The sequence below is a fragment of the Podarcis pityusensis genome, assembly GCF_964106645.2.
Source record: "Podarcis pityusensis genome assembly, chromosome: 7".
NCBI lineage: Eukaryota > Metazoa > Chordata > Lepidosauria > Squamata > Lacertidae > Podarcis > Podarcis pityusensis.
Genome location: NC_138031.1, coordinates 71,645,053 through 71,664,446, shown reverse-complemented (window position 1 = coordinate 71,664,446; position 19,394 = coordinate 71,645,053). Strand labels below are relative to the sequence as shown.

Here is a 19,394-nt window from a genome sequence, read left to right as displayed (position 1 = left end):
TTTAAAGGTCCTCATGGAAATTCATCTGCGTTTTTGTGTGATTTTCTCCCAATATAGACAATAGTAAGCAATGTTTCCTAATGTACACATTTCCACAAAGCATTTCCCCCCAACATGATATGTTTTGTGTTATTTTCATGAATATGTGCATTTTTTGTAAACTCTTTACCCTAGTATATGCATTTTTGTACACATGGCTGGGGAACTGCATTGTCAAATTTGGTGACGTGGGGATTTTGAAGGATTCCTGTGTTTCACTGTGCATATAGTTTTGGACAATGCTATTTTTCTGGAAAAAGAGGTGTCAGAACTCACAATTAACAGGCTTGCTAGAGAGGTTAAAAGCAACAAAAAAGGCTTTTATGGGTATGTTCGTAGCAAAAGGAAGAACAAAGAAACAGTGGGGTCACTCAGAGGAGAAGATGGTGAAATGCAAACAGGGGACACAGAAAGGGCTGAACTCCTCAATGCCTTCTTTGCCTCAGTCTTCTCCGATAAAGAAAACAATGCCCGACCTGAAGAATTTGGAGCAAATGATTCAGCAGAGGAAACACAGCCCAGAATAACTAAGGAGATAGTACAAGAATACTTGGCTAGTTTAGATGTATTCAAGTCTCCAGGGCCAGATAAACTGCATCCAAGAGTATTAAAAGAACTGGCACATGTGATCTCAGAACCACTGGCAGTCATCTTTGAGAATTCCTGGAGAACAGGCGAAGTCCCGGCAGACTGGAGGAGGGCAAATGTTGTTCCTATTTTCAAAAAGGGGAAAAGAGAGGACCCAAATAATTACCGCCCAGTCAGTCTGACATCAATACCAGGGAAGATTCTGGAGCAGATCATTAAGCAAACAGTCTGTGAGCACCTAGAAAGGAATGCTGTGATCACCAATAGTCAGCATGGATTTCTGGAAAATAAGTCATGTCAGACTAACCTGATCTCGTTTTTTGACAGAATTACAAGCCTGGTAGATGAAGGGAACGCAGTGGATGTAGCCTACCTTGATTTCAGCAAGGCATTTGACAAGGTGCCCCATGATATTCTTGTAAAGAAGCTGGTAAAATGCGGTCTTGACTATGCTACCACTCAGTGGATTTGTAACTGGCTGACTGACCGAACCCAAAGGGTGCTCATCAATGGTTCCTCTTCATCCTGGAGAAGAGTGACTAGTGGGGTGCCACAGGGTTCTGTCTTGGGCCCAGTCTTATTCAACATCTTTATCAACGACTTGGATGATGGACTCAAGGGCATCCTGATCAAATTTGCAGATGACACCAAACTGGGAGGGGTGGCTAACACCCCAGAGGACAGGATCACACTTCAAAACGACCTTGACAGATTAGAGAACTGGGCCAAAACAAACAAGATGAACTTTAACAGGGAGAAGTGTAAAGTATTGCACTTTGGCAAAAAAAATGAGAGGCACAAATACAAGATGGGTGACACCTGGCTTGAGAGCAGTACATGTGAGAAGGATCTAGGAGTCTTGGTTGACCACAAACTTGACATGAGCCAACAGTGTGACGCGGCAGCTAAAAAAGCCAATGCAATTCTGGGCTGCATCAATAGGAGTATAGTATCTAGATCAAGGGAAGTAATAGTGCCACTGTATTCTGCTCTGGTCAGACCTCAACTGGAGTACTGTGTCCAGTTCTGGGCACCACAGTTCAAGAAGGACACTGACAAACTGGAACGTGTCCAGAGGAGGGCAACCAAAATGGTCAAAGGCCTGGAAACGATGCCTTATGAGGATCGGCTAAGGGAGCTGGGCATGTTTAGCCTGGAGAAGAGGAGGTTAAGGGGTGATATGATAGCCATGTTCAAATATATAAAAGGATGTAACATAGAGGAGGGAGAAAGGTTGTTTTCTGCTGCTCCAGAGAAGCGGGCACGGAGCAATGGATCCAAACTACAAGAAAGAAGATTCCACATAAACATTAGGAAGAACTTCCTGACAGTAAGAACTGTTCGACAGTGGAATTTGCTGCCAAGGAGTGTGGTGGAGTCTTCTTCTTTGGAGGTCTTTAAGCAGAGGCTTGACAACCATATGTCAGGAGTGCTCTGATGGTGTTTCCTGCTTGGCAGGGGGTTGGACTCGATGGCCCTTGTGGTCTCTTCCAACTCTGTGATTCTATGATTCTAACACCTCCCTCATTCTCTTAGAATGGCAATAGCCATTAGGAACAGAGTTCCAGCAAGTTCCGGCTGAAAAAAGCCCTGGTTCTGGAAAGTGTGAATTAGGTAAGATCAACTTTAAATGAAAGCTGAACCGCATTCCAACCCCTCCACACATGGGCAAACGAAGGCGTTGTGATACCCAGGGTGGGGCATTGCTATGTAGGGCGCATGTGCAGCGTCGCTACGTATAACTCATACGCCGTACGTAGCACATACACTGTACATAGCAGTTTGCAGCCGCTCCAGTGCATTACGGACGCTGCCGGGATCCTCTGCTCGAGGCTTCAGCCGTGAATGGAGGATCCTCTACACGTGGCTGCAGCGGCGACGGAGGGATCCCACCGCTGTCCACATGGTGCTTGAGCAGCGCCGGCAGCAAACCGCTATGTACAGCACATGGGCGTCGTCGTTATGTACAGTGAATGTGTGCGATGCAACACATGCGCTGTACATAGTGGTTTGCCGCCGGCGCTGGGATCCTCTGCTTGTGGCTGCATCCACGAACAGAGGATTCTCCACATGTGGATGCAGCGGCGCGATGGCTGCTCATGCCACCGCAGTGGGGCGAGCCCCCGCAGGGTGCCTTCTTGTCATCCCCCCAGACATGGCAACCAGGGCACACCCCTGTTGTGATGCCACTGCCTCCACACACAATCTGGGACAATGCTTGTACAGATGCCACACAAATGTAAATATTGAGGATCGATTCTGGCTCTTTCACAAAAGTCAGGGGTTTTTTCCTCAGTAGAAAAAAAAAGCAACGGATGGAGCTGGTACAATATTCTGGAATACTAGCTGATGAATGATGATGTTATTTGTCAGACTCCACCCCCCCCCAAAAAAAAGCACACCCCAGTAGCCATACCACTATATATGATATATGCCGCTATATATGATACCACTAATTATGATATATGTGGAAGGGCTCTGAGTCACACATCTTTCCATACTTTTTGCTCATCCACATTTCCGCTTGTTCCATGCCTAGAAAGCATGGGTTTTCCACTTGTTGCGTGATTTCTAGGCACAGCTCTGAGCAGCTTTCCCTTTGCCCCATTGCTTCCTCCTGGAGAACCTTGAGCACTCAATTGGAATAAAGAGAAAAGTGCAGAAAACCTGATGGGTGGTTGTTTGGATTCAGCACTTAACCACGGGTTTCCCCAGGGGAAAGCAACAAGGCTAATGGGAGTGTGGATGAGCCTTTTGACTTAGCCACTGAAGATTCCCAAACTATCCTTAGGTGAGCTTCATAATGGGATACTTTAGTTATCTACATTATCCCAGTGGTAGGGAGAATTTTATGTCACATGAGGAGCAGATGTATATTAAAATGTGTAAGTCAGTGTGGCATAGCAGATATGAGAGCCATCTGACTCACAGGAGCATAGGAAGAGGAGGAACAGCCAAGGTTCACAGCAGTTCACAAACTGTTCTAACCAGCTTGCGGAGACTATCAGAGGTCACAAAGACAAAGGAAAAATATATGAAAATAACAACAAGAGATGTGGAAAAATAATAAGAAAGGACTGGATAGTACTGTGAACATCATAAGGTTAGATTTGTGGACATTAAAACAGCAGTAAGAAGCAAGAAGTTGATTGGATCGCTTCGGAACTTGAAATATGGGTACCCCCAACAAAAATTTAAAATTCGGCTGTGTAATTTGGAATTTATGTAATTTGGTTTGATTTGATGTGATTGGTCGGTTAATAAAAAAATATTCTTAAAAAAAAAAAAAAAGGTTCACAGCAGTTCATTTCCACCATGATAAACTATGATTGATCATGAGGCCCCAAATGTTGTTTCATGTACAGTGGTACCTCGGGTTACATACGCTTCAGGTTACATACGCTTCAGGTTACAGACTCCGCTAACCCAGAAATATTACCTCTGGTTAAGAACTTTACTTCAGGATGAGAACAGAAATTGTGCTCCGGCAGCGTGGCGGCAGCAGGAGGCCCCATTAGCTAAAGTGGTGCTTCAGGTTAAGAACAGTTTCAGGTTAAGAACAGACCTCAAGAACGAATTAAGTACTTAACCTGAGGTACCACTGTACCTTTAAGTAAGTGAGCTACAAGTATTTCCACCTTCACTCTGAAAATGTAGGGAATGTTAATGGAAGTTTGCAGCTCCTATGTCATTGTGTGGCTGTTAAGTGCCATCACCAATATATATATATTTGGGAGGGGGAATGTCTGATTTATCCGTTTTACTTGCGAAGATGTTTTTCTAGTGTGGTGTCTCATTATCTGCATCTTCAGTATTTAAGAATAAGAAAGTTGGTTTCTCGCTGAAGCAGCAGCAGTGTAAATTTATGCATAACGGAAAAACAAAGCTATACTAACGAGGTGCATCTATTGTAGTCAACACTTCAAAAAACTTTGGTGTGCATCAAGCCTGTACATTTGTTGCACTGTTAAAGGTCTGAGGCTTATGGGGCCAGTGTGTTTGCTGCTTCCTGCCTTCATTGCAATTACATAAACCATAGGGGAAACCACTCAAATCATACCTCCTGCATCCAGCCTTGGACTCCATGTTGTTTTTACACTTCTGTGCATTCCCAGACCAGCACGAAATAGAAGCAAGGGATATCAGCAACCCTACTTCTCATGTTAAATAAGAATTGAGCTGGAGTCACTTGGAGATGCTGTATCATTAAACATCTGTCTATTTAATGTCTGATATTCTGTGTTGCCCAACACTGCAACTGAACAAGTATAACCATAGACTATTATGAAGCTGTGAAGGCCTTTCAGTTTTTCCAAGATTTGAAGACCATAATCTTTCCACTAATAATTAAGTGAAGATGATGCATTTGGTTAGTACACAATGAATGTCCACAATAAAGGCAAAGCATAGGAATCTTATTTGACTACTGTATCATGAGATGCAAAAAGAAGGATGTGGACTGTTCATACCACACCTTTTACCTTTTTTTTTTTTAACCACACAGTACAATAACTTGGCAAGCTAATGTGTTGGATTCGGGGCACCATTGACGCACAGCAAATTAGAATTTATTTATGGTGATGTGCATTTTGGAACTAAGTTTAAATAGTGATATTGTGCATGTGTCTTTATTAGGATGGAGACACTGTCCATGCAGTTTTGTTATCCAAGAATTAGGAAAAGTGCAAATTTTGAAGGGTGGCTGTGTTATGGTTTGTGCTTTGTTTCAGAGAGTTAGGCTGGTTCATCTTTAAATGTGAACTGAATCAAAAGCCTCCCCCATGCTTATCGTTAACTAACCCTTTGGCAGTCTTTACCTTGAAAAATATACACGAAGTATCAAAGTAATTTTAGCCAAAGCATGTAATTCTACCTGTTCACCCTGAGGCAGATATTGATTACCTGCCTGGCGTTGGATACACCCCCTGAAACCCCTCATCAAGCCTAGGTCTCTTTCAAGCTGCAATATTTTCCCTTCAGTGGTCTTGGTGTGGATGCATCTTGGGTAGGCAAAATGGACCCAGATACTAATGATTGGGTCTTGAATACAGATTTGCGTCATATGCAGTAATATTGAAATATCAAGAAAGTAGAACTCCTTTTAAAAAAGAAGTATTGCCTTCTTGCTTTTGCTTCTGACAAAAAACCCCACAGCAGTCTGCATTAGTTAGATGATAGTCAAATCTGTGCCTTGGAAGTCGAACGGAATCCGTTCTGGAAGTCCATTTGACTTCCAAAACATTCAGAAACCAAAGTGCGGCTTCCGATTGGCTGCAGGAAGCTCCTGCAGCCAATCAGAAGCCACAGAAGCCCCGTCGGATGTTCAGGTTCCAAAGAACATTCACAAACTGGAACAGTCACTTCTGGGTTTGCAGCATTTGGGAGTCAAAACATCCAAGTACCGAGGTGTTTGGAATCCAAAGTACGACTGTATAGTCCTTAGACCGGGGTTGTCAGCCTGGTCCCTACTGCCCACTAGTGGGTGTTTCAGGATTCCAGGTGGGTGGTAGGGGGTTCTATGGCACAAGCTGAATCCTCCTTCCATCAAGCACTGATGGGCAGTAAGGAAATTTTACCATCCAGAAAGATGCATTAGTGGGCAGGTATAAAAAGGTTGACTACCCCTGCCTTAGACACATATCAGTTTAGAGCAGTAGTTCCCAATTGGTGGTCTGTGGACTCCAGGGAGTCCATGGCACCATTCACGTTATAATTATTATTTCTTATAATACATAACAAAAGCTACCATAGAGATATCAAAATTTTGAAAAGTAGGGGATCCATGGTTTGGCCCTTGAAAACAGGGGGTCTGCAGTGCTTAGCTAATTGGGAACCACTGGTTTATAGAATGGAACAATTAATTCAGTAACTTTTTTCCCACAGTCGTAAAATGTTGTTATGTCTATTAGTAGTAGTAGTAGTAGTAGTAGTAGCAGTAGTAGTAATTATATCCCACTCTTCCTCTCAAAGGAGCACACATATTCAATTATTATCGTAATTTTACATACTACCTTTTTATCAAATAGTCAGTGTGGCCAGCTATAAAAGAGATGAAATCAAAATGCTTAGACAAACAAAATGTGTGACTTAGGGGGATTCAAAAATATGACCCTTTCCCCCATCTCTACCAATCAAGCACGGGTCAGACTGCCACTATGGATTGATCTAAGTGCAGAAAGTGTTGAGATTTCATCTACAAGTTTGTTGGTAACAGTAAATATGCATTTACCTGTCCCGCTTTTGCATTTTCACAAACAAAAGTTTCATAGTACTTGGCAAATTCTGGTGCGTGGTCATTTATATCTAAAATCCGGATGAAAATGGGAGCCTGGGTACTTTGCTTGGGGTTGCCTGAAACAGAAACAATAGCCACAATCTTACACCATAATTCCCACTATTTCTGATGTTGCAGTGTGAGTGCTGATCCTTATGTAACAAAAACCACCAACCTTGCCAGAGGGAAGAAACAGCATATCTGGCAGAACCCCAAGGTTTGCAGAAGTACATAATTTATATTTTTAAAAAGCCATCCCAGGTTTTCCCCAAATCCTGGAGGGGCGGGTCAAGGAACAAAGGAACTTTCACTGCACTACTACTATGTTTAAAGCTCTGCCTTCTCAGGGACTGGGTAGTCTCCTGCCTGAAGGCCCCAAGTGTACCTTCACAGATCAGAAGACTTTCCCACTTGGGGAAGCCTCCATTCCCAAGAAAGGAGATAGTCACCAAGGTTTTGTGCATTATATCTGAAAGCAGAGCAAGGCTGGTGTTTGGGGTTCCAACCTTCCCCTGTATCTTCATCTGCCAGAGACTTCATTTTTCAGAAGGAAATAAGTTTATTGCTGAAACTCTTGGGCTGTTACCAGTTGTGGGTGGCTTGGTGGGGAGCCACTGTTCACATGACCTATGGTCATTCATGTAACTGCTGCATACTGAGAATCAGAGGGGGTGGGATAAGGCAGAAACGAGGTCAATGCAGTGCAAACACATCTGTGAGAATACCAAATTGGCTCTGTCAATGTATTAGCACCACACGAACCTCATCACTCTTTCTCTACCTCCCACAGCCAGAATAGAACTGAGAGAGTGAGAGAGATAGAGAGAGAGTGAGAGAGAGTGTTGAGCAGATCTAAGAGACATGACAACATACACATATTTTGCTACCAGTTTGGCAATAGATCTATTAGACCTCTCAAGAAAGATACACAAAAGGGCCTCTAAATATTGACTGGGGAACCATCTCATAAGAGGATATATTAGGTGTTGTTATTGAACCCCCTGATAAAAACTACAGTAACACACAAGAGACCATTTCAAACCTTGGGTGGTTCTATAAACAGCATATTCTCTTTTACGATTTACAATGTAGCCCTATGCATGTCTACTCAGAAATAAGTCCCACTGGGTTCAGCAGGGCTTACACCCAGAGAAGTGAACATAGAATTGCAGTCTAAGTGTTAAACTGTAACAATACGTTTTGCATGGATCTGTAAAATTTTAAAATGACATATATTACAGTACTATATGTGACACGTGGGGATTGTCTAACAAAACAGTTACACTACCCCAAAAACTTTTAGCTATATGAAGTAATTGCCCCACCTGCTACTCTCCCCACACCTCCCCACATGTCAACTATATCTTCTCCAGAGGGTTGGGGGGAAGTTCAGAGCAGATTTAGGGTGGTGTGGAAGTTACATTGTGCAGCTAAAAGTCATTGCACTATCATAGCTATTTAGTTGGATACTGCCCAGAATATATTGTTGCAGTACTGGGTGTGATATTGTGCAGATATATATATATGGAAACACTTAAAACCATGCAACAGGATGCACCTGCCACTTACTGATTTCAGTTGCTATGACAGTGAGATTGTGCCATGGGGCCGCTTCTCGGTCAAGTGTCTTTGAGACAAATATGGACCCATTTCCTGAGTGGATGTTGAATATTCTGTCCAAATCAGTGTGCCGATCCAAAGTATATCTGTCAAATTACAACACAGGCTGCCTCTTGGTCTTCTAGTCATACTGTGATTTTAATTAATTTTTTGAACATTTAACAGAGGTTTAAAATAGTGCACTTTATAACTAGTATATAAGTACACACACACACACACACACACACAAAATCTAACTGCTGTGCTACCCAAAATATGTTACTAAATATTTTTACATCAAAATGGAGTTGAACCTTACAGTAAAAGATGGGAAGAAACCAGAATCCAAACATCCAAACAACTGAATGCCAGATGTAAAAGCTCTGTAATATTATAACTGAAATAGATGAATCTATGAACTGAACATATCATTTAAAATATAAACACAATGTGAAGAACCAAGATTCTTACTGAGTTATGCATCAAATAATGAAATTCACAACTCTGTAACAACAAAACAGCTATGTGAATTTCCACTGAAGTAAACATAACTATTCAAAAAGAAGTGATATTTGGACTGGTCTAGAAAAATGGTAGGAAATCACATGTTGCAGTTTTACTGCTGAAGATTTTGGCCTTTTAAGTTGCCTTGATAAGAGACTACTTTTGAGCTACCTTCATCCAATTTACTTATATGTCACTTTTCCAAATAATGCTCAAAGTGGCACACAAGAACCATACATAATCCATTCTGACCTCCTTAGTGTAACACATAATAAAAAAATGCTAACGACATTAATAGCAATAATTATAGTAATGTGGACCTATCGTTATTGAAATTAGTAAGCACTTCAATAATATCTTCAAATCACGAGATTTCAACAATGGCTGTTAAGCAAGATTTAAGGTTCTATGCCTCCCTTTTTTCTTTTTCTTTCGTTAGAGAAATGCAAGGACATTGCACACTTGATGCCTATTTGCACTGTTTGTGGAAGTTGACTTACTTTATTATGTTCCTTGCTGCATCTGGGTCCTGAGCTACCACTTGCCCAATGATACTACCTTCCCTGGCATCTTCATCTACTTCTAGTAAATTAGAAGGTATGCTAAACACTGGTGGTTCGTCAATATCTTCCACATAAATTTTGACCAAGGCTGAGTCCTTAAATGGTCCCAGGTAGAAAAATCGCGGGTCAGGATGAACGTTGGTTGCCTCCACTTTTAGGACATATAGATTCTTCTTTTCGAAATCTAATTGCTTGCAGTCAAAGGTGGGGTGGGGGAGAAGAAATGGAAAAGAATGTCACATAGAAAAACAACTACATTTCAGAAGGATAACGAAGTAGAACTAGTACTGTTGGAAACCACTTGTTATAAATCTTTTTGCTAACTCCGAAATTTATTTATTTTTTTAAATGATATTTATTAAAGTTTCAATAAAAGATTAAACATAAAACATAAAAAAGAAATACACAATTCAAAATATACAATATATAATCTAAAGGAAAAAGAAAAAAATAAAAAAACAAGAAAACAAAAGACAAAAGACAAAAAAGAAAGTAGAACAATTAAAAACAGTATCATCTTTTCATCTCCATTTTTAAATTTACTTATTTTCTGGACCTCCTCGTACCTCCCTCTTTTGTATTCCAGTTCAAATTGTTTGTCTAGCAATTTCTTTCCCTCTTTTTTTTAATCCCAATCTTAACTCTTACTATAATATAACATTAAAATTTTACCTTTTAAAAACCAAATTTCCATTTCCTTAAACTTTTTTTAATCCTAATCCTTAATCTTAATCTATCCGTAATTTTAAATCCTAGACAGCTGGAAGCCACTTATTTTTAATCCAACATCACTCTAACATTCTTTAATTTTGCAATGTTTCTGCAGATAGTCTTTGAATTTCTTCCAATCTTCCTCCACCGATTCTTCTCCCTGGTCACGGATTCTACCAGTCATTTCCGCCAGTTCCATATAGTCCATCAGTTTCATCTGCCATTCCTCCTCTAACTCCGAAATTTCTATCTGTCCTGTGCCCAGTCATACTACTAAGTGGTAGAGCACCTATTTTGCATGCAAAAGGTCCCGGTTCCAGTCCTTGCATCTCCAGGTAAGACTGGAAATGTGAAGAGTCGCTGCCAATCAGGGCAGATAATACAGATCTACATGGGCTTGCTACATGACTTGCTATAAGGCAGATTACTGTGTTCTTATCTATCATCCACCAAGACAGCTTCCCAACAGTTCTATTCCATCACAACAAAATGATGGGACGACGACGACATGGTAATATGTTCTCGGTGGTCTTTTCTCAATTTCTGACAGTGTTTTGTGGGGGAAAGACGATAAATGAGGCAGTATCTTGCCACATTTTTACTCTTAGTAATTTTTTGTTATTACTTTAATGTGCTTAGGTAAAGGTAAAGGGACCCCTGACCATTAGGTCCAGTCGTGACTGACTCTGGGGTTGCGGCGCTCATCTCGCTTTATTGGCCGAGGGAGCCGGCGTACAGCTTCCGGGTCATGTGGCCAGCATGACTAAGCCACTTCTGGGGAACCAGAGCAGCGCACAGAAGCGCCGTTTACCTTCCCGCCAGAGCGGTACCTATTTATCTACTTGCACTTTGACGTGCTTTCAAACTGCTAGGTTGGCAGGAGTTAATATGCTTAGATAATTTTTAAAGGCAGTGGGGAAAAGGCATAGAGCTAGCTACTAATACAATGTCCCACTTTTCAAAATGGTGCACCTACTCCTGCCTCCTCTAATTATATCCTCACAATGAATTTGTGAGGCTAGTTAGGCTGACAGATTTGGATTGGCCTAAGGTCACCCAGTGAGCTTCTTAAATGTGTAGGGAGTTGAACTTGGGTCTGCTCAGTCATAATGCAACACTAGGTGTGTTCTCCCACTGCAAATTCTCCTTCCTCAGTCTTGTAAGACCTACGTGAGACATCCCATTTCCAGGTACAATGGTACCTTGGTTGTCAAACGGCTTGGCTCCCAAACAAATCAGCTCCCAAACACCGCAAACCTGGAAGTGAGCGTTCTGGTTTGTGAACGTTTTTTTGAAAGCCGGACATCTGATGCAGCTTCCATTGCTTCCAATTGAATGCAGGAAGCTCCTGCAGCCAATAGGAAGCAATGCCTTGGTTTTCGAATGGTTCTGGGAATCGAATGGACTCCCGGAATGGATTAAATTTGTCAACCAAGCTACTACTGTACTAGTATGTTTGACTCATTTAGTTTTAGTTCCTGCTTTCCACAGTAACAGATACACCATTTACCACCGTGAAGATACTTCCATAGTTTAAATTTTGTGAAAGGGAACTCTCACCAAGCAACTTTCCCTCTCCTCTTGGCCTGTGTTGCAGTTGCTGGCTGCTATTTCTTGTCCCAGCTTTTGAAGCAGAGAGGTGAATAATAGCCCATTTTCAGACTTTGCTTATAACCCGAACATGTTAGACAATGCGTGAACCAAGTTTTCAATGTCATCTTGGGGAAGTACACTCACAATTTTGATTCATCCATTCAGAGTGAATTTGTGAGAGCGAAGTATCATTATGTATTTGTTATACCAATCTTCAAGACCTATGCACCAGACTCATACAAAATTCCGGTATTTATTTCAGAGTACATTCCATTGAAATCAATGAAACTTACTTACCCAAGTGAATGGGCTTAGGGATTGGAGCCTTAATTGCTGCAATAATGATCTCTGAAATAATAATGGCTCTGATAAAGGCTCCTCGTCAACTTAATTTTGCCTACTGTGGCATTTTTAAAAAGTTTTGTTTGGGGTGGGTGTGTTGGTTCTTATATATCCATCAATACAATCACTGTTTCATCTCTCTGAGATCTGCCAAAACACACTGCATGTTGCATGCACCATTAGCTGCAATCCACAAAATCAATGACTAATTGCTGTTGACTCAAAATTACACCCATTCTAAACATAGTCCTGTAACAATCAGTGGAATATATATATATGAGCCAGAAATTGTTCTCATTTAGGATAAATCTTGGCACCTTCAGGATGCTCATTTTTAACTAAAGCTGAACTCAGCAAAGAGAGAAAAAACGTTCATCAGGGGAAGATCAGGAAAGAAAAGAGGATGTTTAGCTTTGCCCAGATCTCCTCCTATTCACCCACTTAACCCAGAAAATGCCACTGACAATCCCCCATAATAATATTACAAAGGGAATATGGAGTTTTGAATGGCACATTCATTAACATTTAGTTTGGCCCTTGGAATTACAGTGTAAAACTATGTGATGTTGTACTGACAAAGTAAACCTAAACCCAGAAAGGCAACTGGAATTTTAGTAAAACTGTTCCTGCTTTGCTGTCACTTAAACTTGTGAATTTAATTGGGTGACTGTTACTATGGCTCTTACATTTCTTGGGAGATGATGGTGAATTGTCAAGGTGAAGGAGCAGTGCAAGCTACTCTCCATACAGCCTCCAATATGAACTGGGCCTGCCCTGTGAGCACTTGGATTAGGCAGACCATGCTCCATCTCACATGATCTCCTCTAGGCTTTCCATTTTGATGGATTTGGCTTGTGTGAAGGGCACAGTTCAAGTAGGGTCCATCTGTATAGTGGAGAGCATTGATCCACCAAGGTACTGCAGTGCTGTTCTGGATCAATATATGAACCAGTGAAGAGTTATAGTAGTCTATGGGTAACCTGTGCTTTGGGTCACTACTCTCTTGTAACCTCATAGGGTTAAATTTGATGAAGTTATCCCGTTAGTGTAAGGACTTCTGCCTGTGCAATAGAATTTCATCTCCCTCTTCTCTTCACCCGCCCACAGCTCTGGAGGGTTGGGGTGTGTGGAAATCCTAGAACAGTCTTGGGAGGGGGGCTCAGGTGTGCACAGGGAGAGGAGATAGAGGAAGTCTCATTGCACATGTGGGATTCCTTGTGCTAATGGGATAACTTGATTGGACACATATATCCCATTGTTTGTAGGGCATGTGGTCCCCACTACAGCAGAAAGCTGTCCAAATATACTAATGTGCATGCAATTTAACTCCTGCCTAGCTGCGAGCTATAACACATACTGTAGTTTAGAGGCACATACCACACTGTTGAAGATAAATAATATGTCTATCCTGCAACCTCCTTGCACTATGGAGAGACAGGGTATAGATTTGCTCTGACACACAAATTATTATTTTTCTCTCTGTCTTTTAAGATAACCTATGAGTAGAAGCCATCTGTATGCTAGCCAGTGGGAGATCAAGAGAGACCTGAAAGCTGATGCCCTGGACCAGCAGTTCCTTACAGGAATTTGCCCACAGAATTTCTTGACCTGCAGGTGTTTCTTCATCTATTTGACTGGAGAAGACAGCCAACAGGCATGCAGGAAGGACACAGGGATGAGGCATCCCCCCAAAAAGCTTGAGACTGTTAAGATCCCATCAAAATATTTATTAGTAAGGTGAGAGGAAGCCTTAGAACCCAAGTATTGCTAACACAATTTCAATTTGTGCCCATCTCCTTTAAAGGAAAGCAGTAGCTATAAGTCCACATTAAATTTATGTGTGTTCACATTTTATATATATATGTTTGACAGAGTCCAGGCAGCAGGGAAGGTCTCATTAGTGGACCAAAAGCTGCCCATGGAATGTGCTCATTAGAGGCTGGAATTCCTCAGACCTCTATCTTTAGGACCAGATTTCATAGTTTGGCTGTCTCCATTCACTGCAAACCAAACGGCAAGAGTTCACCTGGTGGGCTGCTTTGTGAAACTAACCACCCTCCCTTACCCTGACATATCCATCCTTCAGAAGTTGTCATGCAGGGATGTCTGAATGCATCTGACAGGCCTGAGCTCCCAAGGATATCTCTATAGGTGAACTGACATACTCAAAGCAAAACAAAAAAAACCCCATACCACAAGTTCTGAAGTTTAATGGTTACCTGGCAATGAAAAGAAGAAGAACAGACATAATATGCTAGCTTCTCTGCAGCTGACCTCACAGGGAACCTTCTCCTCCCTCCTGTCTGGGAGAAAACACACACCCTAAGACCTGGAGTGCTAAGTCCAATAAAAGAGAAGGAGGAAAAATAAACCTTTTTGACAGTTATAATCCCTTCCTGTGTGTCCTTGTCAGTGATGATATCAAAGACGTCCGATCCATCGCCGGGAGCTATGCTGTACTCAATCTCAGCGTTTTCACCCATATCGGGGTCATTGGCTTTTATTCTGCCAAGCGAAGTTCCGAGTGGTGCAGACTCCAGGGAGCTGAACTGATATGTGCCTGGGAAATAAAACAACAGCACAAGAAACTTGTGAGAGAGAATGTGAGCGTTCACATTCATAGGTGTTTCATCTGCACACATAATTTTAAAATGCCATGAGAAGAAACAGAGAAGGCTTCTCAGTGGCCTGGTGATTTGAGGAAAGCCCCACAAGGCAAGAGTTAATCTGAACACAGTCGTAAGGAGTACCTGTCAGAGACAAGAGGTTTTTTTTTCTTGTGGTGGGAAAAGATTGTACTGCTTCAAAAGCCTCTTACTGCTACTTTTCTTGCAAATGTTTAGAAATTCAAATGCAAATAGGAACCCTGCAGTGGTTACGGCACTAACTGTCTAGTGCCATTAATGATCTCCACTCCCTATTTTGAAAATTAAATCTAAAAGCCAGAATGGTTTCTTTAGTTTACATAGCCTCAGAAACTGGTGGATCTTGGAAATGGAACTGCCACTGGATTTTGCCTGAAGCAAAATCTGAGGTGGTTTTGGATGGCTCTGTTCAGGCAACACATGTGTTGGACTTTTAAAAAGAAGTCCTCTCTTTTTAATGTAAATAAGCTCAAATTTCTCAGTAGGGTTTGTCACCTTTCTGCTCAAGGATGGGTTAAAGTCAGGTAACATTCAGCTGATCTGTGTGGATATTACATAGTTCAAAGTAAGATCAGCTTTCCAAGGAAGCAGTGGGAAATTCAGTATGCGGGCTCTAATTAGAAACCTGAGCATTGCTCACTTTTAACGTTGGTTGCCTTCAGAGTTTGTAGGGGAAATTTGAGTACATCTGGAAAACTTGCCTAGATCAAATAATCCTTTGTAAAGATCCAAGCTGTCACTCAGTACTTCTGAGAAAAGCTGAGTGCTCACATACAAAGTGAAGGATGCACAACATCACAGCAGCCCAAAAATTCTTATAGCACAATCCAAATCTTCTGTCCCCAGTGGGTGGGATTTTGCCACTGCTAATGCACCTTTACAACTCATGATGGAACAAATGTTTGCAAGCTGGCACAGCAATTGGGCTCTCTGCCATCACATGACATTGGTGTGCTCAGCTTGGGATCCACTGGATCCCAGGCCAGCTCAGCCTCACCCTGCCTCCAGAAGGCCTGATTTCAAGACCACCTGCTGTTTTCTGGAGTGGGAATCCCACTGATGGCACTGCCACCTACCTGTTTGATAGGCAGTAGGGGGATGCTGTACTGAGGCTTGCGTCACTCTGTTGGTAGTGGCTAGCAGGAGGCTGGTTTAGCTGGTGGGTGGGGAGAACACCCAGGGCTGTCTTAAGCATATGTGGCGCCAGGGTGCAAAGATCTGCCCCCCCCCCAGGTTGCCCATTCCCAGGCGTGCAGGAGGGCGGAGCCAGCCAGCCGCCTCAGTGTCTTGCTGGCTCAGTCGGCCCCGAACCCGCAGCACAGAGCCGCCTGCAGCAGAAGAGCCCACCACAGCACTCTGACTGACCAACGGGCAGGCTCTTCCCCAGACTCAACTCTCAGGCCCCGGATTCGCAGCCTGGTGCCCCTGAGAGCCTGGCACCTGGGTGCCCCACACCCCTAGCGTCTATGGGTAAGACGGCCCTGACAGCACCTCTGTCCAAGCCATAAAACCCAAGCCTGGCATTGCCCTGCCAGGTTGACATTCTGTGCCCACATATATGGGACCACGTTCCATTGGATAATATTGGACATGCCCCTGAATAAGCATGCATAGGCTTTCGCTGTTAAGGGAATGTTTGTTCCTGTATGAACTTCCTTGTCTGATTAGGTCATTAGTTTCGGTCCCACTTTGGGCTCTACAGATTTTTGTGCCCATAAGGCACTTAAAAGAATCAGTGTCTTTTCAGTATTTGTCTCTTCCCCGTGGAACTCCCTGCCTAAGGAAATCTACCAATGTAACTCATCTCTGCATTAAGAAGCTGAACCAGGGTGGGAAGATTTCTGTTTCTTAAAGCCTCGAGTTAGTTGATAATAAATATCTTTGTGCTCCTGTTTATTTTTGCTGTGGCTGATTGGTGATTTGAATTGCATATGGTAATTGGATATTTTAGCTGTTTTAATAATTGAATGGTTTAGAAAGCCTAATTTTATTTTCTAGGAACTATGCTGGAGATGTTCTTTGAACTGAAAGGTGAGCTAAAAATTAAGCGAATAAATATATCATGTCTACTTTGATCAAAAGGCATGGAAACAAAGGGACAATTTCTCTTTCTATTTTGAGTTACCTTTTTCAATCCAATCTCAGAACTGAGGAGATGCATCATGTTTCTGACACTGGGAATAAATCAGTCTTGGATGCTACATAGCAATCAGCCGGTTATGCAGGAGTTCAGATGCATGCATAGGGGTCTATAAGCCCAGGGTTTTCCTCATTTTCCTTCACATTCAGGAGATTGTTTTAGCATATAATATAGAAAGCCTAAAATGCAGACAAATAAGCATTTCCCTTCATAGAAGAAAGTGAAAAGCTTCGACACATGTGGACATTGAAGTTTGTAGCCCAGTGCTACAGCAGATGCTTTGCTGATCACCAAGGCCGTCTTAAGCATATCCGGCGCTGTGGTGCAAAGATCCCTCCGGCACACAGACACACACCCCGTTTCCCAGAGTTGTTGACCTTTTTTAGGAAAGGCTGCTCTGCTCTGCCCTTGCGCTGCTGCCCTGTACTGCTCGCATGAGGCCAGGCATCGGCTCCCGCTGTGGGATCATGGTGTGGGGCTGGGCAGCCAGGCATGATGGGGAGGCAAGCAGGGGTCTCATCCGGGCAGAGACAGGCGAAGTGAGCTGGGCCGTCCGCATTGCCGCAGCAGAAAAGCGTACTCACTCAGCCACAGTCTTGCCATCCTTGCTTGGGGAGTAAGGGGGGAGAGAGTGTGTGACTGGGATGGGATTGGGCAGGGGAAGGAAACGTGGTTCGTGTGAAGGAGTGCAGAGGCAGTGGGGGCAGCGGGAGGAGGCAGGCTCTGTGCAAGGCAGCAGAGAAGCAGGGGAAGGGGAGTTGGGGGCAGCAGATGCGCTGTGTAGCCTCGACCGCAGGGATCTTTTGAGATAGAGTGGATGGGGGGAGCGGTGGTAGAGTCATGTTTATTATACGCAGAGCTTGGGATACAAGCACACACTACACAGCCGAGGAGCTGGTGTCTTGCGGAGCCAGCGGAGAGAGCTCCGGACTGCAGGAAAGCATCCGGAGCCTTCCTGCCTGTGATGGGTGCTGGAGGTGCGCAGGCACCAAGCCCCTGCTCCACCTCACTTGCCTCCCCGCTATCCCCTCCCTGGACTATCCTCCTGGCACCCTCCACTGCTTGGCGCCCTGGCTTGTCATACCACTACGCCCAATGGTAAAGATGTCCCTGTTGATCACAACCAACAATCACCTGTTTCAGAGAAGCTACCAAAAGTGGGATTTGCTGTTTGCAGCCCATCTCAGAGTGCTAGGCTCCTGTTTCATACTAGCTCTGACTACAGAGATGTTCCTGAACATCGTATAAGGCAGAGCCATGAAAAAAATGCATTACATGCAGGGCCGGGTTTAGGTTTCATGAGGCCCTAAGCTACTGAAGGTAATGGGGCCCTTTATATGTCCAGCTGCCCTTTGTCAACAACAAATTGTCACTGTTTTTTGTGTTGAATATATGCTATGTGGTAATTTATGGACCTAATTGGTATCTAAAGCCATTTGCACATAAAATATGTGTTTTATAGAAGTCATTGTTGAACTGAAATACAATTAAGAAGTATGCAACCAATCCAGGCAGAATGTAGACACTCTATATATAGAAATGAGCAAACCAATGATATTTTAGGGAGCAGGCTGGCAGGCGGGGCCCATTACTTACAACATAGGGGCCTAGTAAAGGTAAAGGTAAAGGAACCCCTGACCATTAGGTCCAGTCGTGACCGACTCTGGGGTTGCGGCGCTCATCTCGCTTTATTGGCCAAGGGAGCCGTCGTACGCTTTCTGGGTCATGTGGCCAGCATGACTAAGCCGCTTCTGGCAAACCAGAGCAGTGCACGGAAACACCGGTTACCTTCCCACCGGAGCGGTACCTATTTATCTACTTGCACTTTGACATGCTTTCAAACTGCTAGGTTGGCAGGAGCAGGGACCAAGCAACGGGAGCTCACCCCGTCGCAGGGATTCGAACCGCTGACCTTCTGATTGGCAAGTCCTAGGCTCTGTGGTTTAACCCACAGCGCCACCCGCGTCCCTATAGGTTTTATTTTATTTGTTTTTTATCTTATATTTTGGAAATGTACATTCAGGTTTTTTCCTTTAAATTTTTTGGGGGCCCCCAAGAGAGTGGGACCCTAAGCTATAGCTTGTTTAGCTTATATGTAAATCCAGCACTGATTACATGAGTACTTGAGGTCTGAATTACTCTGTGACCTGTCTGTGGGCCACAGTCTTGAGAGAAAGGCTATGAAGGAAGACTGGAATGACACCAACAAAGCATTGGTTGTTCTTTTCTTTTCAAAACAAACTATGTTGATAAAGTCAAGATCACTTTGTGCAGAGCAAAGTGAGAGACCAAAGGATGTGGAACATGCTAGTTCATTGTGCATGTCAGAGGGTCTATTTCTTAGTGCTCCGTCATATAAAACCCCAAACTTCCCTCTATGTACAAAAGGAGAACAT

The 19,394-nt window shown here is 43.1% G+C and overlaps 1 protein-coding gene across 3 annotated transcripts in view; it reads right to left on the bottom strand.

Moving 5' to 3' along the window:
* Nucleotides 1-19,394, bottom strand: part of LOC308481931 (cadherin-9-like) — a 142,172-nt gene that overhangs the window by 11,547 nt on the left and 111,231 nt on the right. For all 3 annotated transcript variants that reach the window (XM_081014767.1, XM_081014765.1, XM_081014766.1), the window contains 4 exons: nt 14,586-14,773; nt 9,505-9,758; nt 8,471-8,607; nt 6,857-6,978 (listed from right to left, as the gene is read on the bottom strand). In XM_081014767.1, the coding sequence (XP_080870893.1) occupies nt 6,857-6,978; nt 8,471-8,607; nt 9,505-9,758; nt 14,586-14,773 (701 nt within the window). The remainder of the gene's footprint in view (nt 1-6,856; nt 6,979-8,470; nt 8,608-9,504; nt 9,759-14,585; nt 14,774-19,394) is intronic.